The sequence below is a fragment of the Eutrema salsugineum genome, unplaced genomic scaffold (genome assembly GCF_000478725.1).
Source record: "Eutrema salsugineum unplaced genomic scaffold, Eutsalg1_0 scaffold_16, whole genome shotgun sequence".
In the NCBI taxonomy this organism is placed as follows: Eukaryota; Viridiplantae; Streptophyta; class Magnoliopsida; order Brassicales; family Brassicaceae; genus Eutrema; species Eutrema salsugineum.
The window spans coordinates 1,992,036-2,014,175 of NW_006256858.1; the positions used below are offsets into that span (position 1 = coordinate 1,992,036).

Consider the following 22,140-nt stretch of genomic DNA (forward strand, 5'->3'; position numbering starts at 1 on the left):
AAAAAGTCTCTGTTTTTTTTTTTTGTAGTAATATAATAAAACGTGGAAAATGTCATAACAACACTTAAACTGAAACTGAAAGAGTATCTCCATACTTGCGTGTATGAATCTTGCGTGTTAATTAAATAGATTTGTTAATTGTGGTGCAGCCGATAGAAGGTGGAACAATAGAGTCGATGTGGTACGCAGGGTCACCACCTAGGAGAACCGGAAATCCTCTTGTACACGACCTTCATTTCATTCACTGCCTCGACCTTCTCCCCAATTTATCAAGAACCAAGGCTTGAATCTTCACCATCTTCTTAGACTATATACGCATGCATAGCCGCACACACCAAAAAAAAAGAAAAAGAAAAACTCCTTACGTCCACTACACTTGCCATATCGATTAATCTCCGCGTAAAGGAACATTAACCTGATCAACTACACGGTTTTTACACAAATATGCATCTATTCCTCAACACGTTTGGAATTTATTCTTTGTAAAAAATGTATTTGGATATTTTTGATCCACAGTACGGCTTACTAAATCACAGTATCAACCATAACTTAGTACACTATAAACGCAGATTATATGTAGGAAGAATAATTGGAGACATGTATTAGGATTTGGATGTCGATTCTCATATATAACATTTTCTCTTTTTAGTTTGTTATATGCCTTGTTTTGTATTCGAAACATTCCTATAATTTTACATATGACTTGTGTTTCCTTTGATTCTATGGGTACATGTACATTTGTACTTGCTCGTCTTTGTAAGTTACAGTGTTCAACTTTCTATCAATTTTTATAAAAATAGTTTGAAGTTCGATGGGTACTTACTTGTGTAGAGGTTTTTCTCAAGAAGACAGTTAAAAATAAATCAATTATCGTAGTCAAGTGATTATTTTCATGTTAATGGAGTCTAGAGATCAATCACTTTCAGACCAAAAAGAAAGAAAAGAGATCAATGAGTTTGTGATTCATTCAGGCAACTGAACTTTTAAAAACAGAGCTTTTATTTATAGGCTTATAGCCAAATTATTAAGAGAGCGTTCGTTAATCAACAATATACAAAGCCGTATTAAAAGGAGTAATCTGTGGCTGGCCCCATATATGTGCCTGACACGTGTACATGACCTTATCCGAAGTCAACTCTTTCTATTTTCTCTAATTTTCATCTCCATCCTCTTATTTTATGTTATGACCAAAACACTCCTTTGTTTTCGTATTCATTTTGACATTATTATCAATGCCAAATGTGTACCGGCTGCACCTAACTCATTGGAACAAACAAACATCCCTCCACGTCTCTATTCAGATTTCCACCAAATATATATATATATATATATATATATATATATATATATATACAAACAGCCACACAAACACAACGATTCAATGTTGATCTAGTACTTGTGGTTTTAATTTAATTATAAAGACTTAAGGGAATTAATAAATACTACTATGGTTTCTACAATTAAGCTAGTATATAATTAAATACGAGAGTTGTGTTCTAAAATTTGAATTATAAAATGGGAAATTTCGTTGGCAACATATTCCGTCAATAACGATCTTAAAAATCCGTTGACAAATGCCAAAGCACCAGACAAAACGTTGACCTTTTCCCTCACACACCCACCAAAAAATGAAAACAAAGAAAGTTTCTTGTAGTAAAAGAAACTCAAGTTGCAAGAAGCAATTGACCTGTTCCTAAATTTAAACAGAAACTAGATTCATGGAGGAAGAGAGAGATCGAAGAATGGTTTGGACTAGTGAGAAGTTGAGATGGGTGCTACAGTTTGGATTCTGTGTTATGAGTTTGGGATGTGCTTCAGTTTCAGGATCATTCTCCTTTGAAATTCACCATAGATTCTCAGAGCAAGTCAAGACCGTTCTTGGTGGCCATGGCTTGCCTGAAATGGGCACCCTCGAATACTACAACACGTTGGTTCACCGTGATCGAGGTCGCCGGCTAACCTCTAACAACAATCAGACCACTGTTTCTTTTGCTCAAGGCAACTCCACCCAAGAAATCAGTTTGTATGAATTTATTTTGAAACTCCACTGTTTTTCATTTCAGTTTCATATATAAACCTTTGATTCTATGTTTTATTAATGATCAGTCTACATTATGCGAATGTGACGGTGGGGACACCGGCTCAATGGTTCTTGGTGGCTTTAGACACGGGAAGTGATTTGTTCTGGTTACCTTGCAATTGCAATTCCACCTGCGTACGGAGCATGGAGACTGACCAAGGCGAGGTAAAAATATATAGTATTTTTGAATGTTACTAATTATGACATTAAATCTAGCTAGATCATCATTTATAACACACATGTATTTGTGTGTATATATGCATAGAGGATAAAGCTAAACATCTACGACCCAACCATATCAACATCAAGCTCAAAGGTTCCTTGCAATAGCACACTCTGTGCAAAAAGAAACAGATGTGTTTCTCCTCTCAGCGATTGTCCTTACCGAATCCGATATCTCTCTCCTGGAAGCAGAAGCACAGGTGTGTTGGTAGAGGATGTGATCCACATGATCACAGAAGAAGGAGAAGCCAGACATGCTCGGATCACATTCGGGTTTGTAACACTTCTTTCAACTTTTGAAAACATATTACTAATTATGCCAATGTGTATATACTACTAATTAGGTCCCTGCTATTTTAATTAGACGTGAGATTCTTAACTGAAGTTTAACATAGAAAATACTTAAATGGTGGCAGATGTAGTGAGTCTCAACTAGGGTCGTTCCAAAGAGTGGCTGTAAATGGTATAATGGGACTTTCCATAGACAACATAGCAGTTCCAAACATGTTGGCTAAAGCCGGTGTGGCCTCAAACTCGTTCTCAATGTGTTTTGGTCTGAAAGGGAAAGGAACAATCAGTTTCGGAGACAAAGGCAGTTCAGACCAACTTGAGACTCCATTGAGTGGCACTCTTTCTCCGTAAACTAGATCTCCCCTTACACCTTTTTTTCTCTCTAAATTTGTTTTTTCAATAAGTAAATTACATTAGCATGATATCTGAACACATGCAGGCCATTTTACGATGTGAGCATCAACAAATTCAAGGTAGGAAGTGTGACGGTGGAAACAGAATTCAGCGCGATTTTTGACTCTGGGACCGCGGTTACATGGCTGATCGAGCCTTACTACACTTCTATAACCACAAACGTAAATACCCTAAACATATTGGCTTCTCATTAATTAGATTCAGGTCTCAATATGCGTATGCGTTTATATGTCAAATAAACCCACAACCTGCATATATTTTTATGAAAAACTAACTATAATTATATCTAATAAATGTATTTTTCTTTTGTTGGTTTTTAAGGTAAAATGCAAAGGGAAACGTATAAATTGTGTTTAAAAGAATCAAGACATTAAACTCACTATAGTCACTAGCTATATATATACTGACAAATCATGTGTTGCATGTTCAGTTCCATCTTCATATAACAGATAGACGACTTCCAGCAAGTGTGAAGAGTCCGTTTGAGTTCTGCTACATTATCACATCAGCGTACGTGCATCTTCCTTAAGCTACTACTATACATACGATTTAAGAAGAGAACAGATTAACTAATGTATTTTATTTATGAAGGAATATTGATGCATGTGTGTTGTTGTTTTGCAGTACAGATGAAGAGAAGATTCCTTCGGTTAGCTTTGAGATGCAAGGAGGAGCTACGTATAATGTTATCAGCCCCTTACTTGTCTTCGACCTCTCCAGTGTACACATCTCAATTCTCATATCACCAATTCCTATTCTTTTCTTTTTTTTTTACTTTTGGTAAACTAATATATATTATCAGTTGACGATAATAATTAATTACGTAAATATTAAATCTCCATTAATGCATTTTACAGGGTGGAGAAGTCTATTGCCTGGCCGTCTTAAAGGAAGTTACTGCCGGCTTCAACATCATCGGACGTTCGTTACTTTTTTTTCTGTTTTGTTTTCTTTTAAATTATATAGCATCATCTTCTTGCACATCTTTTTACCAATCTCTAATCACATACATTTGGTTTTCTCTCTGTTAGAAAACTTCATGACCAACTACAGAATCGTCCACGATCGTGAGAGAATGATCTTGGGATGGAAAGAATCTGATTGTATGCCTGCCCTAACTTCTTCTCCAAGGAAGAAAAACTATTTAAGTATATGCTACTAATTAATTAATTTTGTTTCTTGAAACTTTCAGGCAGCGATAAGAATGGTTTCACCGGACCTACCGGATCAGCCAAACCGCCAATGTTGCCGCCAACGCCGTCTCCAAGACCAAGAAACCCTTCCTCTCGTTTAAACCCTTTGGCTGCTTCTTCACTTTTCATCATTTGCTTCCTTTTTTTTGTATTTCTGTGAATATCAATTGCATCCTTTGTGCAACCGTTATAATCTTATTTTCATTCATACAGTCTGCGTTTCACATATTATACAATCCACCCCCACCATTGTTTAATTCCATTCATCCAAGTCTAATATGGATAGTTGTAGATAAAATATCTTAATTCCTCGCCCAAACTGTAAAATATCCAAAAGTCTAATATGGATTAGATGTAATATTAGTTAAGCCAAAAACTATAAAGTTTCAAAGGAATGGAGCAAATGAGAATGATTCAACAACTTTTCTATCTGTGTGACTTAGAATCATAATGCCTTCCTCGTCTGTTGACTTCTCTAAAGCAGGTCATCTTTCTCAAATTGTTGTATAAATAATAGGGAAAATTCTGTTGATAATTGCGATTACGACGTGAGTGAAATATTTTGTATAAAAGGTCAACCACAACGTTGTTGTCTATAATGCATCATAGTATAGCAGGAGTTAGGTGAAAATTTTGTTCGTTCATTAGAATATAATAGCAGGAGTTAAGTGTAACATAAGAGGAGTAAAGGGGCTTTTTTGCAAAACAAAATCGTTGACTACATGCAGAAATGACTCACCCTCTGGATAAAGAAACTCTGCCTTCGTCAACCTTTCTCTCAGCTTCAGGGGAGAAGACGAAGCAGCAAAATAATGGCTACTACTACTCCGATTAAACAAGTATTACTTCGAATTATCAATTCGGATTCTCTCTGCTTGTCTGGAACAACAATGCGACCGAGTCAAGCTTGTGACCTTTTCAATTCCTCAATTCCCTACATATATGGGATTTGTCTCTGCGTGTTTCGTTATATGATAAGGGAAACATAGTTTGACTCCGGAAGTGTTGTTGTTATTCTCTCGGAAAATTTTCCATTCCGGGAGTAAAAATCATGGCTTTAGCACGCCAAGTGTTTGTGTTATTGTCTGTGTTAGTGGCGTGTTGGGGGTTTGAGAGATGTGAGGCTTCTGGGAAGTTCAGCTTCGAAGTTCACCACATGTTCTCTGATGCGGTCAAGCAAAGTCTTGGGTATGACAATCATGTGCCGGAAGAGGGAAGTTTGGACTACTTCAAGGTTTTGGCCCACCGTGATCGCTTGATCAGAGGTCGAGGTCTAGCCTCAAACAACGAAGAATCTCCCATCACTTCCATGGAAGGTAACCGCACGCTTGCAATCGGCTTTTTGGGATTGTAAGTTCTCTTCTCCCTCTTGATTCACAATAACTCGCTGCATGTATGATATAGCAAAAGCGTTTTGGTAATGAGTGTATGATGTTTGACTCCATTGCCTGTTAACTTTACTTTGTTATATCCATATGTTTCAGCCTTCATTACGCCAATATCTCCGTGGGAACACCTGCTACTTGGTTCCTGGTGGCTCTGGACACAGGCAGCGATTTGTTTTGGTTGCCTTGCAATTGTGGTACTACTTGCATCCGCGATTTGCAAGATGCTGGATTTTCGGAGGTACGTTTCCCTTCTTCAAGCAGTTAAAACATTCTCTTCAGGCTATTTGTTCCTGTTAACTCTTTTCGTTTTCTCTTCTTTGACACAGAGTGTACCACTTAATCTATATAGTCCCAATGCATCTTCTACAAGTTCAAGCATTAGATGCAATGACGAGCGTTGTTTTGAATCGAGACGATGTACTTCTCTTACAAGTATTTGCCCTTATCAGTTTTCCAACTCTATTACCACAACCACCACAGGGTCATTGTTACAAGATGTATTGAACCTGGTCACAGAGGATGAGGATTTAAAGCCTATCAATGCTAATATCACTCTTGGGTATGTAATGGCTCTTTTCCTCTGTCTTTTCGGAACAAAAACCGTCATGGGCGCTATCGCACCCTTTTTTCTAGATCGAAAAGGTTCATTTCCTATAACGCCATTAAAAATTCCCGAATCAACAGTAAGAATGAATAGAAAGTGAAAGCCGGACATGTAAAAGTCTAGGTCTTTTGCCTCTCGTAGAACTCTTATACGTCTCCATCAACCACCCTCTGTTTTGAGAAATGACCTATAAAGCAACTAAAGGAGATGCCAAAGAACTGAATCCTTGTTTGTGGTGCAGTTGCGGTCAGAATCAAACAGGTCTGTTCCAGAGAAGGCTTTCCGTGAACGGTGTTCTTGGGCTTGGTATGAAAGATTATTCTGTTCCAAGCCTTCTGGCAAAAGCTAATATCACCGCGAACTCCTTCTCGATGTGTTTTGGGCGTGTCGTTAGCGTTGTTGGAAGAATCAGTTTCGGAGACAAAGGCTACACAGACCAGGCGGAGACTCCATTCATATCTGTTGAACCAAGGTACGACTACGAAGTCAATTCCAGATTAACAACGCCTGAGGTTTTCTAAGATGAAGTTTCTATCTCCCGTTGTTTTCTGTTCCTATCTGACGTTGCTTTCTTTTTCACATTTTTTGATCCAAAATGAAAACTAGTATCGCATATGGTGTGAACGTGACGGGATTATCAGTGGGGGGAGATCCTGTTGGTCTTCGCTTGTTTGCACAATTCGACACTGGCTCATCATTTACACACTTAATGGAGCCAGCATATGGTATTTTTACCAAAGCTGTAAGTGCCTAGATTAGACTAACCATGTATTCCAAAGCTTTGTGACCAAACTCATGTTAAAGACAGATTGTTATTTTAATCACTAGATTGATGAAGGTTTCTTAGAAGAAATGCCATTCCTCCAAGCCTGTGATTGTTATTACATCACATGACGTTCAATTCTTTTACTTTTGTAGTTTGACAGTCTTGTCGAGGACACCCGTCGGCCAGCCGATCCTGATATGCCGTTTGAGTTCTGTTACAACTTGAGGTCATGCTTGCACTCTTATCAGTGTAGTTATTATATGATTTTTGCCCATTTTAGTCGCACGTGTTGGATTTTTAACACTCTCCAGAACACCTAAAAGAAAGAAAGATAGGAAACATTGAATTTAGAGAAGAAGAATATCAAGTATGAAGATTAGTTAAACTAGCTAAGTTACTTGTAAGATGGTCTAATCTGTACCACATCTGAATTTCGATGCTCTTCCTCTTCACATGCAGTCCAAACCTTACAACCATTACTTTCCCCTTACTGGAGTTGACTTTGGGAGGAGGATCCATACTGACTCTGAAGAATCCGTTTTTTTCAACAATGACTGAGGCAAGACATGGCGCTTAAATTTTCTTTCTTTCTTATATTAGCGTATCCATTCACATTCTGGTTTTTGGTTTTGAACATGAGTAACAGGAAGGTAATTTGATGTACTGCCTGGGTATTCTGAAGAACCTCAATGTTAACATCATCGGACGTAAGTATTTCATTACTGATGCACAAATACTATATATGTGCATATACTGAGAGTATGTGTGGAATGCAGAGAACTTCATGTCAGGCTACCGCATTGTATTCGACCGGGAGAGGATGATTTTGGGTTGGAAGCGGTCTAATTGTAAGTGACCAAATCAGGGGTGTGATTGTATATATGCAACTTAGTAACTATGCATTGCTAATGAAGTGTTGTGTGTTGATGGTAGGTTTTGAGGATGAAAGCTTAACAACATCTACGACTCCTCCACCACCAGAGATCGAAGCTCCTTCACCACCAACAGTATCCACTCCACTGCCTCTTTCTTCTCCTCCTCCTCCTCCTCCTCTTGTTTTTGCTGATACACCGCCCCCGGTCGACACTGGTGGCTCCACCGGAACTCCTGGCACAAGCGGTGTAGCCAATCTCATCCCTCTCGCATCTCAACTCCTACTTCTCCTACCTGTTTTGGCCTTCCTCTGATTCACAAAAGGCATTCGTTTTTTGTTGGTTTGACCGTTTGATGTTCATTTAAGAAGAATCTTCGTTTCATGTGCAAAACAGTATTCATTGGTTTGAGAGTGGTAATGTTATCTTCCTGTTGTTACAATGTATGTGTTTTTTGTTATATAAATGTTTTGGGTATGTCGAAGTGCGTGGGGGCAAATGCAGGAATGAGGAGATGCACTTGTCAAACATGTTTAGTGGTAAGAAATAACAAATCAAAGATCAATTATAGGATTTAGTTGGTCCAAGGATAAATTCTTAGTTAACCTACTCTTTACAAAGATACTTGAGTCACGCCGCATTAGGATGTCAAAGGACAGGAAAATGTTAGTTGGTTTTTTTTTTTTTTTTGTTGGTCGAAAAATGTTAGTTGATTATTTGTCAAACAAAAAAAAATGTTCGTTAACTATGATTAGAATATACAAATAGGAGGAGTTAAGTACAAAATAAGAAGAGTAAAGCGGCTTTTCCGCAAAACGAAATAGTTGACTAAACGACTTTATAACGGTAGCTTCAGAAGTCGTATCCCTCCGCATCACAGACTTTGCCATCATCGTCAACGTCAACCTTCTGCTCAATCGAAGAAGACGAAGATACAAAAATAATGGCCACTATCCTGATTAAACAAGTATTAAGAATCAAATCAGTCTCTCTCTGCTCGTCTGGAACAATGCGAACGAGTCAAACTGTTGAACCCCTCAATTTTCTTATACATATACGCGATTCGTCACTGTGTATTTCGTTCACTGAGAAAGCAAAAACACTTTCTACTTCGAAAGTGTTGTCTTTTTCTCTGAGAAAAGCCACAGGAGTAAAATCATGGACGTTGCACGTCAAGTGTTTGTGTTATTGTCTGTGTTAGTAGCGTCTTGGGGATTAAAGATATGTGAGGCTGCAGGGAAGTTCAGCTTCGAAGTTCACCACGTGTTCTCTGATGCGGTCAAGCAAAATCTTGGTTTTGCTGACAATCTTGTGCCGGAAGTGGGAAGCTTGGAGTACTTCAAGGTTTTGGCCCACCGTGATCAGTTGATCAGAGGTCGAGGTCTTGCCTCCAACAACGACGAACCTCCGGTAACGTTCATGCGAGGAAACCGCACGCTTGCACTCGACCTTCTTGGAGCGTAATAATGCCTCTTCTTCTCTTGATTCACAAGAATTTGTTTTCTTCTTTATTTATGACTCCATTGCTTAATGAATATCGATTTGTTATATCCATTTGGTTTCAGCCTTCATTATGCTAATGTATCTGTGGGGACACCGGCTACTTGGTTCCTGGTGGCTCTGGACACAGGCAGCGATTTGTTTTGGTTGCCTTGCAACTGTGGTACCACTTGCATCCACGACTTGAAAGATGCTGGACTTTCAGAGGTAACTTACTCCTCTCCAAGGATTTATACATTTTTTTAATTGCTTTTCAGATATGCATTTTCTTCCAACTATTTTTGTCCTCAAATTTTTGTTGTTGTTTTCCTCTTTGACACAGAGCCGGCCACTCAATCTATACAGTCCCAACGCATCTTTCACGAGTTCAGCCATTAGATGCAGCGACGAGCGTTGTTTTGGATCAAGACAATGTTCTTCTCCTGCAAGTATTTGCCCTTATCAGATCCAGTACCTCTCTAACAACGCAGTCACCAGAGGGACATTGTTCGAGGATGTATTGCATCTGGTCACAGAGGACGAGGAGTTAGAGCCTGTTGAAGCTAATATCACGCTTGGGTAAGTAATGACTTGATTTTATCCCCTTAGTTGTCTTTTTTCTAATAACGCACATGTGTTTGCGATGCAGCTGCGGTCAGAATCAGACAGGTTCGCTCCAGAGCAGAGTGGCTGTGAACGGTCTTCTCGGGCTTGGTTTGAAAGATTACTCTGTTCCGAGTGTACTGGCAAAAGCAAATATCACCGCAAACTCCTTCTCAATGTGTTTCCCGGATACTAATAGCGTTGGCATTATTGGAAGAATTAGCTTCGGAGACAAAGGCTACACAGATCAGCTGGAGACGCCCCTAATTCCTGTTGAACCAAAGTACGTAGTCAATTCCAATTTGATTTGATTTAAATTCAATGAATTATCTATACCAATGACTCTGTTTCTTTTGTCTCCCGTGATTTTCTTTCTTTCTCCCAAATGAAAACTAGTCCCACATATGCTGTGAATTTGACGGCAGTATCAGTGGGGCGAAATGATCTTGACGTCCAGCTGCTCGCACTCTTTGACACTGGCACATCATTTACACACTTACTGGAGCCGGCATATGGTCTGATTACCAAGACTGTAAGTGCCTAAGATCAGACTATTCTAATAAAGCCTTACCAAATTTGTTGTACAAGGACCATATCTGAGTGAAAGACTCTTCCTTTAAGATTCTTTCTTGTCGTTAAATCATTAGATATCTTATATCTGTTGTTTTCCAGTGCGCGTTGAAATGAAGACTTGGTAGAAAAAATGTTATTCCTTGTGTTTGTTACATCACATGACCTTCATTCTCTTACTTTGACAGTTTCACGATAAAGTCACAGACAAGCGACGCCCGACTGATCCTGAGATTCCGTTTGAGTTCTGTTACGACTTAAGGTCAAGCGTGCACTCTTGCCTCACGCTTTTGTCCATTTCAGTAGAATGTGTTGGAATAACTAACGAATGCCATGAAATAAGAAAGATGGGGAACATTGAATGTTAGAGAAGAACAGTATAAGTGTATCAAACAGTTAAAAATAGCTAAGTAATATGTAAAATGGCACATATCTGTTCCACATTTGAATTCTGATGTGTTTACTCTTCGCATGCAGTCCAAATACTACAGTCATTATATTCCCTAGAGTAGTGATGACTTTTGGAGGAGGATCCCAGATGAGGATGGATCCGCTATTCACGGTGGTGACTAAGGTTAGACATGGGTGTTTTTACGGTTGTCTAGTTTTATGCATTAGCTTATTGATATACATTGACGTACGAACCTTTTCTTTTTTTTTTCTGTTCAACCTGAATAATAGGACAATACCATCATGTACTGCTTGGGTATTCTGAAGAGCGTGGATTTCAAGCTTAACATTATTGGACGTAAGTCACCCAATACTGAGTTTTTTACCCTTACACATTTGTTACAGAGAGTATGTGTTGAATGCATTTCACGTTTGGGTGGTTGCAGAGAACTTGATGAGGGGCTACCGCATTGTATTCGACCGGGAGAGGATGATTTTGGGTTGGAAGCGGTCTAATTGTAAGTGACCAGATCAGGGTGTGACTATATATACATAGGAAACAAACCATTGTAAATGAAATGTTATGTATTGATGGCAGGTTTTAGAGATGACAGCTTACCTGTTACGAGTCCTCCACCACCAGAGATCGAAGCTCCTCCACCAATAGCATCCACTCCACCACCTCTTCCTCCTCCTGCTGCTGCTGCTACACGACCGCGAATCGACCATCGTACCTCCACCAGAAACGCTGGCACAGGCGGTGCAGCCAATCTCAGCCCTCTCGCATCTCAAATCTTGCTTCTCCTACCTCTTTTGGCCTTCCTCTGACTCTCACAGAAGCCATTCGTTTTTGTGTTGGTTTGACCACTGTATGTTCAATTAATAATAGTCTCCGTCTGATGAGTAAAACAATAATCAATGGATTTGTAAGTGGCCATGTTTATCTCCCTGCTAAATGTATGTATTTTGTTATCTAAATGTTGTGGTTATGTCAGTGTTGAACCAAACCGTCGCTTCTTCTCGATTCTCTTTTACCTTGCTTGGCTTGGTGACGGCTGCGATGGCGAGTAGCGGAATTCTGGTAACGGAATTGGTGCTAAGAAACCGGCGAAAACAAAACCTTCAGATAGCTCCGCCGAGCTCGAGCCTCTGATGGGTGGGCGACTCTTGGCCTTTTTCGTCTAGGGTTTCTACCAATTGCCTTATTGGGATCCGTCAGATCATGGTCCCGGTACTTTCCGTTTTCCCTCTTTTTCTTTTTGGTGCCGTCGAGCTTTCTGCTTTCAGACTTTTTCAGTGTAATTTGGGTTTACGGATTGGGTGATTTTGTACCACTTTGCGATCATGATTGATTTCCTTCCATTTATCTGCAAGCTCATTGTTTTGCATGTTACTTCAAAAATCAAACTTGTATCAATGTCTTCTTTGATTACCCGAATGGTTTAGAGCACCCAAGCAGCTCTTTTTCTTTTTGAACATGTTGGCTCACCAAATATTCCCTAGGCTGTGTTGGTGCTACTTCATCTTTCAAAAGTACCATCTCTAATCCCTTCAGTCCTGGCAATGCAGCAGCTGCACCTTCAAGTACCGTTTCTTAGCAGCCAAAGACGTGGCCCTTATGATCTCACAAATCCTGAGCTTCGGAATTTTCCTAGGAACTGAAATAACTGCTCTTATCCTCGTGGGATCAGAACCATGGAATCAGGCGAAACTATGAGTAAGGTGAGAACTCAGGTGCTGACGGGGACTCTGTCTTTTCCTGCCAGTAACACTCAATAGTCAATACATAAGCGGAGACATGTTAGGAAAGACATCACATGTAAGGTGCTGATGGGTGGGGCCACTGGCAGCATATGAATAATGAGGCTTGGGTCCTTGTTAGCTTCATTGCTGGGTTTAGGAAAATAAGTTATTAATTCTCTTACCGCCTTGGAAGGCATTTATTCAAGTTTAAGTCATCATCTCTTTTAAAGTCCTGAGTCTTGCTGTATCATGCCTGATCAACTCCTAAATTATTTTTTGTCTAGTTCGGGTCTACTCTACCTTTCTTACCGCTCTTCGAGTTCCGGTCTAGTTTTTGTATTACATATGAGTGAATGAATCTGAGTTTGGAAGTATTTTTTCATGACGTCATCTAACCACAGTCAAGTGTTTGTGTTTGTGTTGGAACTAACAATGCACAAGTGTGGCTCTTTTTGTCACTTCTAAAAAGGTTCAGTTTGCCGAGCTGACCAGTAGTATGTAGCTTACTCTAGTCGTGTTTTCATATTGAACTGTTCTGAAGCCTGTGAAGCTGATTATTGGAGCTTGTTCTATGTGTTTGTATTGCAGGATGAATCTATAAGGAAGCCAGATGACTGGGACTAGTGTACATATACATATATGGCGTTCTGATCACAGGGATACAAGCATTTACAGCCCTCTGTCCTGCAGGAGCAGGGGATAACCAGTGCATCTTTAGAATAGAACACTAACAAAGAGTAGAAATCCGGAAGCAGATGGGGAATCACGAGAGCAAGAAAGCGGTATCAGCAAATTGTCTATCTGTACTGTGTGGCAGAATGTTTCATTGTTCCTGGTGCATCAACAGTTACAGTCTTTCTAATTTTGGAACTGAGGTTTTGGAAAGGAACCCCATTTGCATGAGGAAGAGAACAATATGTTCCAAGCTTTTGTTTGGTATCTTTTTACAGAGGAATCAAACTTCTCAGAACCCTTGAAAGAAAAACTAGTACTACAAGAGAGTTTATATAGCATTACAAGGAGAAAGATGTTTGATCCCCTGAAGAAAAAAAAGAGAGGAATTCAGACAGAAGGAATCAGAAATGGAAAGAAGAGAACCAGAGGAAAAGTTCATCGGTGAGGAGGATGGTAGCGGGTGAGAAGCGGCAGAGTGGACAGCAGATTTTACGGCTGACATGGAACCACGTGTCGACGCAGAGACTGTGGAACTCATGTAAACAAGGCAGGGACTTGATGACATCCTCTTCGTCCATTCTCATCAGACACACACTGCAACATTCTTCCTCTCTTCTTCCTCCTCCTCCCTGCACTCTCGGGTACAGCAAAGCCAGCCACTTTTCCAGACCCATCTTCTTTCTTTCTTACTGGGTGATTCTCTAACACTTCGTGTTATCAATTTAACAGAGCGAGAGGTGTGTGTGTTGGAGAGACAACAACAACAACAACAAAAGGGTTGGTCACTGTTGCGTGATTTGCAATGCCTATCCTCTTTTATGGATTACAATGTACGTTAAAACACCTTTCTCTATGTTCACACACCAACACCAAGACCCTTACTTCTCACCTTCTTTTTTTTTTTTTCTCTCCTTTCTCTCTACGTATCCACCTTTTCTTTGTTTCCGTATTCATGCAGATCACATTCTAAAATCAATTGAAAGGCTCGATTGAATTTATTATATATAGGTAAGAAGCTTGCGTATGTGTGTGTCTGGATTCCAACAGAAGAAATATCCAGATAAGAAGATGATTTAGCATATCTTGAATTTTGTTTGTTGTTTTTTTAAATAGATTTGCTTTTGTGATTTGTTTATGTCTGTAATATGATTTGATCTTGACTATAATTAGGTTGTCAGGTGCCTTATCCCCTTCATACCAATTTTACACAACCGTTTCATCTTCTTTTCAAAAGAAACGAAAAAAGTAGATATTGCATAAATGCTCCTTACTATTTTATTTTCTTATATGACGAGGCCCCTCTAATTTATTTTACCTCTGTTTTTGCATGATTTGACTTGGTTCAGCAAAACCGAAACTCTCTGGCTCGTTCAGGGGGTTTACTTTTCCCTGAAGGTTTTACACAGAACCGATTCGCCTTCCTTCGCCGCCTACGTTCTCCTTCCTTTCTGTAATCCGTTTTCCGTTGACGCTTCTTAGTCCCTGACACAGATATGAGCTTGGGTTAATGGCGATTTCTGAATCCATCGCTGACTCAAATCAAAGGATCCAAGCCGGAGATGAATGGCAAGAGCTTCTTCTATTCGCCAATTCGTCACATCCAGATCTATCTCCCCCGTTCTGGGCCTTCTTAGGGGTTTCAAACTTGTTGAAGAATCTACTACTGTTAGACACCTTTTCCAAGTCCACGCGAGGCTCATCGCCTCCGGTAACTTCTGGGATTCCACTTGGGGTATCAGATTGTTGAAGTGTTCTTCTCGTTTTGGTGACGCCAGCTACACCGTTTCGATATTCCGCAGCATTGGCAAGCTCTACTGCGCAAATCCGGTGTTTAAGGCGTATTTGCTCTCCTCTACTCCGCAACAAGCGTTGGGGTTTTACTTTGATATACGGAAATGCGGTTTTGTTCCTGACACCTACAGCTTCGTCCCATTGTTTGGTTGTATCGAGAAGACTTGCTGCGTTGACTCAGGAAAAATGTGTCACGGGCAGGCTATTAAACATGGATGCGATCAAGTTTTACCTGTCCAGAATTCGTTAATGCATATGTATACTTGTTGTGGTGCCTTGGAGCTTGCCAAGAAGCTGTTTGTTGAAATTCCCAAGAGAGATATTGTGTCCTGGAACTCGATAATCGCTGGGGCGGTGAGAGACGGTGACATTCTGTATGCTCACAAGTTGTTCGATGAAATGCCTGAGAAAAATATGGTTTCTTGGAATATCATGATCAGCGCTTATTTGGGTGCTAACAATCCCGGGGTTTCTATTAAATTGTTCCGTGAGATGGTTGGAGCAGGGTTCCATGGAAACGAGAGGACCTTGGTTTTGCTAATGAGTGCTTGTGGCAGATCAGCTAGACTGAAGGAAGGTAGGTCGGTTCATGCTTCTTTGATAAGAATCTTGCTGAATACGAGCGTAGTTATTGATACAGCTCTTATTAACATGTATGGAAAGTGCAAGGAAGTAGACTTAGCACGTAGGATATTCGACAGTGTATCCCGTAGGAACAGAGTTACGTGGAATGTGATGATATTGGCACATTGTCTTCACGGGGATCCTGAAGACGGGCTCAAATTATTTCAAGACATGATTAATGGTATGCTCATTCCTGATGAAGTAACGTTTGTTGGTGTTCTCTGCGGTTGTGCTAGATCCGGGCTTGTTTCACAAGGAAAAAGTTACTATGCCATGATGGTTGACGAGTTCCAGATCAAACGAAACTTTGGACACCAATGGTGCATGGCTAATCTTTACTTTAGTGCCGGGTTCCCTGAAGAAGCAGAGGAAACTCTGAAGAACTTGCCAGAGGAAGATGTGACGCCAGAATCTGCAAAATGGGCTAACTTGCTCAGCTCTTCACGTTTCACAGGAAACCCGGCTCTTGGGGAGAGCATTGGCAAGTCCCTGATAGAAAAAGATCCCATGAACTACAAGTATTACCATTTCTTGATGAACATTTACAGTGTTGCGGGGCGGTGGGAAGATGTTGATATAGTGAGAGAGGTGGTGAAGGAGAGGAAAATAGGACGAATGCCCGGGTGTGGCCTTGTGGACTTGAAGGAGATAGTCCATGGCTTGATAGTAGGATGCGAAGAGGCAGACAAGGTCATTACTGAGACTAGTCTAGAGGAAAACGCTACAGTGATTTACTGACTTAATAAGCTAATCCCCAAGTCAAAGCTTACGGTTGCTCTCCTTTGCTAGATCCACACTATATGAAGTCATAAATGGGAAGTTGTGTGTCGTCTTGCAGAGAGGCTAGAATAGTACAAGGAATGCGCATGAATTGGTCTGTTTTTGTAGAGAAGAGTAGTAAAATTCTGTTTTAGAATGGAAACAAGAAAAACTATGGTCTCTCTAGTTAGATTTGATCCTGTTTCATTTTTTGTTTTCTTTTTTTGGGGTCAGAGTTGCCAATTCTTAGTTTTGAAAAAGGCTCTCTGTAACACAATCAATTAGAAATTGAGATTTTACCCACTTGCGACTGAATGAATGAATGAATGAATGAATGAATGAATGAATGAATGATGATAATTCTTTTTTGGAGGTACAATCTTATACACAGTAGTTGATCACATGACCGTGAATGTAGTTATTTGTCTCCATGTAATTTATTTATTTAGAAATGTTGACAAGAAAATATTGGTAAAGTGGATGATGAACAGAAAAACGATTAAATGCGGAGAGTCTCTAGCTCATAAGAGATTCGGTCAAAATTGAGACTCTCTCTGTAAAGTAGTTAGTTAAACAGAATGATGATCGCCGACGACGATGAGAAGTGGCTTGCCGCCGCCATCGCCGCCGTTAAGCAAAATGCTTTCTACATGCAGCGCGCGATCGTATATATCTTCTCTTCTGTTATTCATCAATCAAATTTTCCGTTGGGGATTTCCTTCGCATTGGAACCCTAACTTCTGGATTTGTTTGTAACGGATCTCCAATTATTTATCGCAGGACTCCAACAATCTCAAAGACGTTCTTAAGTTTTCTGCTCAGATGCTCAGCGAGCTTCGTACTTCCAAGCTTTCTCCTCATAAATACTATGAACTCTGTGAGTCCTTACCCTCTTTCTCTATTTCGCACTCGCATTTCCAAATTCAGGGAGATAACTCTTGTGCGTTACTTGCTTTATCTTACTGCGATCTGATTTTCTTCAGATATTCGAGTTTCTGATGAACTGAGGAAATTGGAGATCTTCTTTATGGATGAAACGGGGCGTGGTTGCTCCATTTCAGAGCTTTACGAGCTAGTGCAGCATGCCGGTAACATTTTGCCAAGATTGTAAGTTTTTTTCTCTTATCAGGAGTAGTGTTTCCGAGTACTTCGCAATCTCTGTTTCGAGCTTTATAGATACACACACATGGATCGAATTGCAGGTATCTCCTCTGTACCATAGGATCTGTATATATCAAATCCAAGGACGTTACTGCCACGGATATACTTAAGGATCTTATTGAAATGTGCCGAGCTGTTCAACATCCATTACGTGGTCTTTTCTTGAGAAGTTACCTTGCTCAAGCTACTAGTAAAAAGTTACCCAGCATTGGTTCAGAGCTGGAAGGGTAAGGCTTCACTACTTAGTTCTCCTTTAACCTGCTGTTAGATGATTTTTGCTAATTTAGGACGTACATGTAAAGAGTCCAATGCTTTTGCTATTCTCTCCAGAGATGCTGATACACACATGGATGCTTTAGAGTTCGTGCTTCAGAATTTTACTGAGATGAACAAACTATGGGTCCGAATGCAACATCAGGTTGGTTGGAAATACTTATGATGTGTTTCTGCTCTCATATTCAGCATGTATGTACTGAATATGTTTTCATGTCGCGAGAGTCCAATGTCTGCTATTGTCCACTCTTTCTGAATTTCCCCTACTGAACTGAATCTGAGTTAAGGCTTTCTTTTACCCAGGGACCTACTCGGGAGAAGGAGAAACGGGAGAGAGAAAGGAAGGAATTACGTGATCTTGTAATAGCAGTAACTTGTAGCTGATTTTTCTCATGTAGGATTTGCGAGTAATGATTCTAATTTTTGCTGAAATTCTTCTGTTTACTGCTAATTAGGTTGGGAAGAACCTTCATATACTGGGTCAGTTGGAAGGTGTTGACCTCGGAATTTACAGAGATACTGTCCTTCCTAGAATACTGGAGCAGGTCTGGTTTTTCTCTTTCTTTAGATAGTTTCTGCATCCAAGCTTCCGTCTACTTGCTGGTGAAAATGAATTATCTATCATTGTTGTAAAAGGTTGTCAACTGTAAGGATGATCTTGCACAGTGCTACCTAATGGATTGCATTATACAAGTCTTTCCTGATGATTTTCACCTTGAAACTCTCGATGTATTATTAGGTGCTTGTCCACAACTTCAGGTACTTCTTTTAATCAACCATTTCTTCTTTTATATGCAAAATTGATAAAACATAACACTTCTAAATAAATTATCCCATCGGAACATGTTTCCTCTATATTCCTTTTCGTCAATGTGTTTTTCAGCCGTCTGTTGATATCAAGACAGTCCTTTCGGGTCTGATGGAAAGGCTTTCGAACTATGCTGCATCTAGTGTGGAAGCATTGCCTAATTTCCTGCAAGTAGACGCCTTTTCAAAGTTGAATCATGCTATTGGGAAGGTAAATCTTGCATCTAATCATGAAGTAAAAGGAACTTAACTGCAGTTAACACTTAAATCTAAGTTTATTTATGACGGTGGCTAGTATTAGAGAACATCTAAAAATCTAGTTTTATCGCCAATGGTGTTGTCATGCTCTCTCTCTCTAGCTCGTAAATATTGTGTAATTTTTTTCTCTAAGCTCTCTCTGATTGTATCACGTTGATAATCTCTTCACAGTTATATTATATAAACCGTTGACTGAGTCTACATCTTGTATATGATTTTAGGTTGTAGAAGCACAGGTGGACTTGCCGGCCTCAGGATCTGTAACATTGTATTTGTTTCTTCTGAAGTTCACTCTCCATGTCCATTCCGATCGTCTAGACTATGTGGACCAAGTTTTGGTATAAAGTCTTCCGAGCATGTATAAGCATATGAAGTTTATTTAGAATTACGTTGTATCTAATTAATCTGTTCTGCTAGTAGCCTAGTTGCTAATACACATTGTTCTCTCTCTTTTGAAAATTTTCTTTAGGGTTCTTGTGTTGGCCAACTCTCTGCCACAGGAAAGCTTCGTGATGACAAGGCATCAAAACAGATCGTTGCATTTCTTAGCGCTCCGTTGGATAAGTATAATGATGTTGTAACTATTTTGAAGCTTACCAACTATCCTCGAGTAATGGAATACCTTGACCATGAGACAAACAAAGCCATGGCAATTATTATAATTCAGAGCATTTTGAAAAACAATACTCGCATTGCTACCGCTGATGAGGTGTGCTTTTCTGTTGGTTTAGTTTCTTCCTATAGCGTTCTTTATTGATGTGACGTGTCCTTATTGCGTCTTTCAGGTCGATGCTTTGTTTGAACTGATAAAAGGACTTATCAAGGATTTTGATGAGACAACTGATAATGATGAGGTACTTAACATTTGTTAATCAATACTTATTGCATTCGTGTTCACAGTATTCTAGTCACTCGAAAGAGTATTTCTTTAGATAACTGACCTTTTATTGTACCCGACATGGTTTTAAACGAAAAATTATGATGAGTTCTAGGTTGATGAAGAAGATTTCCAGGAAGAGCAGAACTCTGTTGCACGGTTGGTTCACATGCTTTACAATGATGATCAAGAAGAAATGTCTAAGGTGTGCATATAATTATATATATTGCTGCACATCAGAGACGCTATCAAAGTGACCTGTGTGTGCCATTGCTAATTCATATACCCAACTATAGATAATTTTCAGAGTAAGGAAGCACGTCCTGACTGGAGGACCTAAGCGTCTGCCTCTTACGATACCACCCCTTGTCTTTTCCGCTCTCAAGGTTTGTATTTCTTACTGTGATCACTTGTTCCTCTGTTCTCCAACTTAGGAAAAAGTATAAGTTCTGTCTAAGATTTGGAAGGAGTTGTATGTCCTTCCATTTTTTATAAGGATACAATAGACATTATATTTGAAATTGGAAGTATGCTCATATATAATTTGTTGTGCTGATATGCTTGCGCAGTTAGTTCGGCGATTACGAGGTGGAGATGAAAACCCATTTGGAGATGATACGTCAGCAACACCGAAGAAAATTCTACAGCTCTTAAATGAGGCAAGTGTACATACATCTTGATTGTTAGAAAAGAGTGAGGAAAGTTTAGTTGCCTTGCGAACTTCATTGCTATTGTCCAGTGAAACCCAGCTGCTTTTCCTTTGCCGTAATTACAATGATGCGAGTCGATTTTGAATCTTATTTTTTTACAGACCGTGGAAGTTCTATCTGATGTTTCAGCGTCTGAGTTGGCATTTCGACTCTACTTGCAATGTGCTCAGGTATACGATCGTTTGGTTTATGATCACCCAGTATCAAAAACCATTAGATATAGTGCATGATCTGAAATATTCTTTTATTCAATCCTCAGGCAGCCAATGACTGTGAATTAGAAGCAGTCGCTTATGAGTTCTTCACAAAGGCTTATCTTATATATGAAGAAGAAATTTCAGTAAGTGAATTTCTTACGAGGCTACAAGCATTTTTCTGTAAAAAAAACCTTGACATGGCCAAATTTTTTTGGTGTTTTAGGATTCAAAGGCACAAGTAACAGCACTGCGTTTAATAATAGGGACACTCCAGCGGATGCGTGTATTTAATGTTGAGAACAGAGAAACTCTGGCTCACAAGGCGACAGGGGTATCTTTCCTGACATTCCAGTTGAGTTAGTGGGTGTTACATTGAATACTAAAAAGGCTAAATTATATTCTATTGGTGTAGTACTCTGCAAAACTCCTTAAGAAGCCAGATCAGTGTAGAGCTGTTTACGAATGTGCGCATCTCTTCTGGGCAGACGACTGCGAGAACCTGAAAGATGGAGAGAGGTATGCTACATATGAATGCACTATATCATCAAGTTAAGATTGGGAACCATACACAATTAAGAAGGGGGAAAATCTGAGGCATACTGATACTTAGTCGTTGTTTTGGGTGGCTAATATGGAATTTATGAAATGAGAACAGGGTTGTGCTTTGCCTGAAGAGGGCGCAAAAAATCGCAGATGCTGTTCAACAAATGGCCAACGCATCCCGTGGTAACAGTAGCACCGGCTCTGTGGCTCTATATGTCGAAGTGCTGAACAAGTAAGTTACTCGGTGTAGCTCCACCTATTTAGTACCTACGCTGCAAAATGCTTGTAATTGAGCACTTTGCCTCCGCTTTCTCTTAATGGCGTTACGAGTGAAACGCAGGTATCTCTACTTCTTGGAGAAAGGAAATCCACAAGTAACAGGCGATACAATCCAGAGCTTAGCTGAATTAATAAGAAGCGAGACGAAGAAAGTAGAGTCAGACGCAGGGTCGTTCATATCCAGCACTCTGCGTTACATGGAGTTTCAGAGACAACAGCAGGATGGTGGCATGAGTGAGAAATACCAGAAAATCAAAATGGAATGGTTTGAATGATTACACTTTCTTGCATTCTTTTTAGTCTCATCACCCCAATAATCATGGCTTCGTTTCTTTGTTGAAAAAGCATGAAAGATAACACTGAGAAATAAAACTTGTATCATCAATTTTCCTTTCCTAATGTATCATCAATTTTCCTTTCCTAATTATAATCTCTATCAATAAATATTTTGCTAAGTTTGAAACATGCGGAGAACTACAGGTGAGGGATACACATACAGAAATTGTGGGATTGAAAATTGGTTCATGGTTGTGTGGGTGTTAATTGTGCATAAGACTGAATGGAGAAGCAA

At 39.7% G+C, this 22,140-nt stretch overlaps 6 protein-coding genes across 10 annotated transcripts; 5 read left to right on the top strand and 1 right to left on the bottom strand.

Annotated features, from left to right (window-relative positions):
• Positions 1-1,718: 1,718 nt before the first annotated feature.
• On the top strand, positions 1,719-4,360 carry LOC18021061 (aspartyl protease family protein 1). Of its 2 annotated transcripts, none has more exons than XM_006403863.2 (10): positions 1,719-2,023; positions 2,107-2,245; positions 2,346-2,575; positions 2,719-2,940; positions 3,033-3,168; positions 3,438-3,517; positions 3,632-3,728; positions 3,865-3,928; positions 4,039-4,110; positions 4,200-4,360. In XM_006403863.2, exons 1-10 carry the CDS (start codon positions 1,719-1,721, stop codon positions 4,358-4,360), a joined length of 1,506 nt encoding a protein of 501 aa, XP_006403926.1. The 2 variants fall into 2 exon arrangements, with proteins under 2 accessions (XP_006403926.1, XP_024013743.1); XM_024157975.1 differs by having other exon boundaries at positions 1,738-2,062.
• A 611-nt stretch (positions 4,361-4,971) lies between these two features.
• On the top strand, positions 4,972-8,298 carry LOC18021062 (aspartyl protease family protein 1). Of its 2 annotated transcripts, none has more exons than XM_024157836.1 (10): positions 4,972-5,550; positions 5,685-5,826; positions 5,915-6,147; positions 6,434-6,664; positions 6,799-6,934; positions 7,111-7,189; positions 7,380-7,508; positions 7,603-7,665; positions 7,735-7,806; positions 7,892-8,298. In XM_024157836.1, exons 1-10 carry the CDS (start codon positions 5,252-5,254, stop codon positions 8,143-8,145), a joined length of 1,638 nt encoding a protein of 545 aa, XP_024013604.1. In that variant the 5' UTR covers positions 4,972-5,251; the 3' UTR covers positions 8,146-8,298. The 2 variants fall into 2 exon arrangements, with proteins under 2 accessions (XP_024013604.1, XP_006403927.1); XM_006403864.2 differs by having other exon boundaries at positions 7,111-7,184; positions 7,418-7,517; positions 7,605-7,665.
• Positions 8,299-8,789: 491 nt separating this feature from the next.
• LOC18021063 (aspartyl protease family protein 1) lies at positions 8,790-14,621 on the top strand. 3 transcript variants are annotated; one of them, XR_002900256.1, is made up of 14 exons: positions 8,790-9,290; positions 9,396-9,537; positions 9,653-9,888; positions 9,959-10,195; positions 10,309-10,444; positions 10,671-10,744; positions 10,960-11,056; positions 11,164-11,230; positions 11,319-11,390; positions 11,471-12,103; positions 12,442-12,594; positions 13,204-13,931; positions 14,020-14,120; positions 14,249-14,621. XR_002900256.1 is itself a non-coding variant. In XM_024157694.1 (11 exons), the coding sequence occupies exons 1-10, from the start codon at positions 8,989-8,991 to the stop codon at positions 11,698-11,700; spliced, it is 1,593 nt and encodes a 530-aa protein (XP_024013462.1). In that variant the 5' UTR covers positions 8,790-8,988; the 3' UTR covers positions 11,701-11,741; positions 11,868-11,998. The 3 variants fall into 3 exon arrangements, 1 of the variants encoding a protein (XP_024013462.1); XR_002900257.1 differs by having other exon boundaries at positions 14,299-14,621; XM_024157694.1 differs by lacking the exons at positions 12,442-12,594; positions 13,204-13,931; positions 14,020-14,120; positions 14,249-14,621 and having other exon boundaries at positions 11,471-11,741; positions 11,868-11,998.
• LOC112087775 (E3 ubiquitin-protein ligase RNF165) lies at positions 13,519-13,999 on the bottom strand. The gene has a single exon (XM_024157695.1). The coding sequence runs from the start codon at positions 13,962-13,964 to the stop codon at positions 13,692-13,694; it is 273 nt and encodes a 90-aa protein (XP_024013463.1). The 5' UTR covers positions 13,965-13,999; the 3' UTR covers positions 13,519-13,691.
• Positions 14,622-14,711: 90 nt separating the features above from the next.
• Positions 14,712-16,771, top strand: LOC18021065 (pentatricopeptide repeat-containing protein At3g51320). The gene has a single exon (XM_006403867.2). It carries the CDS (start codon positions 14,854-14,856, stop codon positions 16,441-16,443), a length of 1,590 nt encoding a protein of 529 aa, XP_006403930.1. The 5' UTR covers positions 14,712-14,853; the 3' UTR covers positions 16,444-16,771.
• Positions 16,772-16,942: 171 nt separating this feature from the next.
• Positions 16,943-22,028, top strand: LOC18021066 (vacuolar protein sorting-associated protein 35C). Its single transcript, XM_006403868.2, has 21 exons — positions 16,943-17,129; positions 17,245-17,341; positions 17,448-17,571; positions 17,667-17,852; positions 17,956-18,043; positions 18,202-18,258; positions 18,354-18,443; positions 18,535-18,657; positions 18,782-18,916; positions 19,185-19,301; positions 19,433-19,672; positions 19,749-19,817; positions 19,956-20,045; positions 20,137-20,226; positions 20,410-20,499; positions 20,652-20,720; positions 20,810-20,890; positions 20,971-21,078; positions 21,160-21,263; positions 21,403-21,522; positions 21,631-22,028. The coding sequence occupies exons 1-21, from the start codon at positions 17,043-17,045 to the stop codon at positions 21,842-21,844; spliced, it is 2,379 nt and encodes a 792-aa protein (XP_006403931.1). The 5' UTR covers positions 16,943-17,042; the 3' UTR covers positions 21,845-22,028.
• Positions 22,029-22,140: the final 112 nt, after the last annotated feature.

What these genes read in the sequence shown, in the direction of transcription:
- LOC18021063 (XM_024157694.1), top strand. Translation starts at nt 8,989, where the DNA reads ATGGACGTTGCACGTCAAGTGTTTGTGTTATTGTCTGTGTTAGTAGCG. An exon ending in GCACTCGACCTTCTTGGAGC is followed by an intron (nt 9,291 to 9,395) that starts GTAATAATGCCT and finishes ATTTGGTTTCAG; the next exon opens with CCTTCATTATGCTAATGTAT. An exon ending in GAAGCTAATATCACGCTTGG is followed by an intron (nt 9,889 to 9,958) that starts GTAAGTAATGAC and finishes TTTGCGATGCAG; the next exon opens with CTGCGGTCAGAATCAGACAG.
- LOC112087775 (XM_024157695.1), bottom strand. Translation starts at nt 13,964, where the DNA reads ATGGGTCTGGAAAAGTGGCTGGCTTTGCTGTACCCGAGAGTGCAGGGA.
- LOC18021062 (XM_024157836.1), top strand. Translation starts at nt 5,252, where the DNA reads ATGGCTTTAGCACGCCAAGTGTTTGTGTTATTGTCTGTGTTAGTGGCG. An exon ending in ATGGTATTTTTACCAAAGCT is followed by an intron (nt 6,935 to 7,110) that starts GTAAGTGCCTAG and finishes TTACTTTTGTAG; the next exon opens with TTTGACAGTCTTGTCGAGGA. An exon ending in AGAATCCGTTTTTTTCAACA is followed by an intron (nt 7,509 to 7,602) that starts ATGACTGAGGCA and finishes AACATGAGTAAC; the next exon opens with AGGAAGGTAATTTGATGTAC.
- LOC18021065 (XM_006403867.2), top strand. Translation starts at nt 14,854, where the DNA reads ATGGCAAGAGCTTCTTCTATTCGCCAATTCGTCACATCCAGATCTATC.
- LOC18021066 (XM_006403868.2), top strand. Translation starts at nt 17,043, where the DNA reads ATGATGATCGCCGACGACGATGAGAAGTGGCTTGCCGCCGCCATCGCC. An exon ending in GGTAACATTTTGCCAAGATT is followed by an intron (nt 17,572 to 17,666) that starts GTAAGTTTTTTT and finishes ATCGAATTGCAG; the next exon opens with GTATCTCCTCTGTACCATAG. An exon ending in TCTACTTGCAATGTGCTCAG is followed by an intron (nt 20,721 to 20,809) that starts GTATACGATCGT and finishes TTCAATCCTCAG; the next exon opens with GCAGCCAATGACTGTGAATT.
- LOC18021061 (XM_024157975.1), top strand. Translation starts at nt 1,743, where the DNA reads ATGGTTTGGACTAGTGAGAAGTTGAGATGGGTGCTACAGTTTGGATTC. An exon ending in TGGAGACTGACCAAGGCGAG is followed by an intron (nt 2,246 to 2,345) that starts GTAAAAATATAT and finishes ATATATGCATAG; the next exon opens with AGGATAAAGCTAAACATCTA. An exon ending in CATGCTCGGATCACATTCGG is followed by an intron (nt 2,576 to 2,718) that starts GTTTGTAACACT and finishes AAATGGTGGCAG; the next exon opens with ATGTAGTGAGTCTCAACTAG.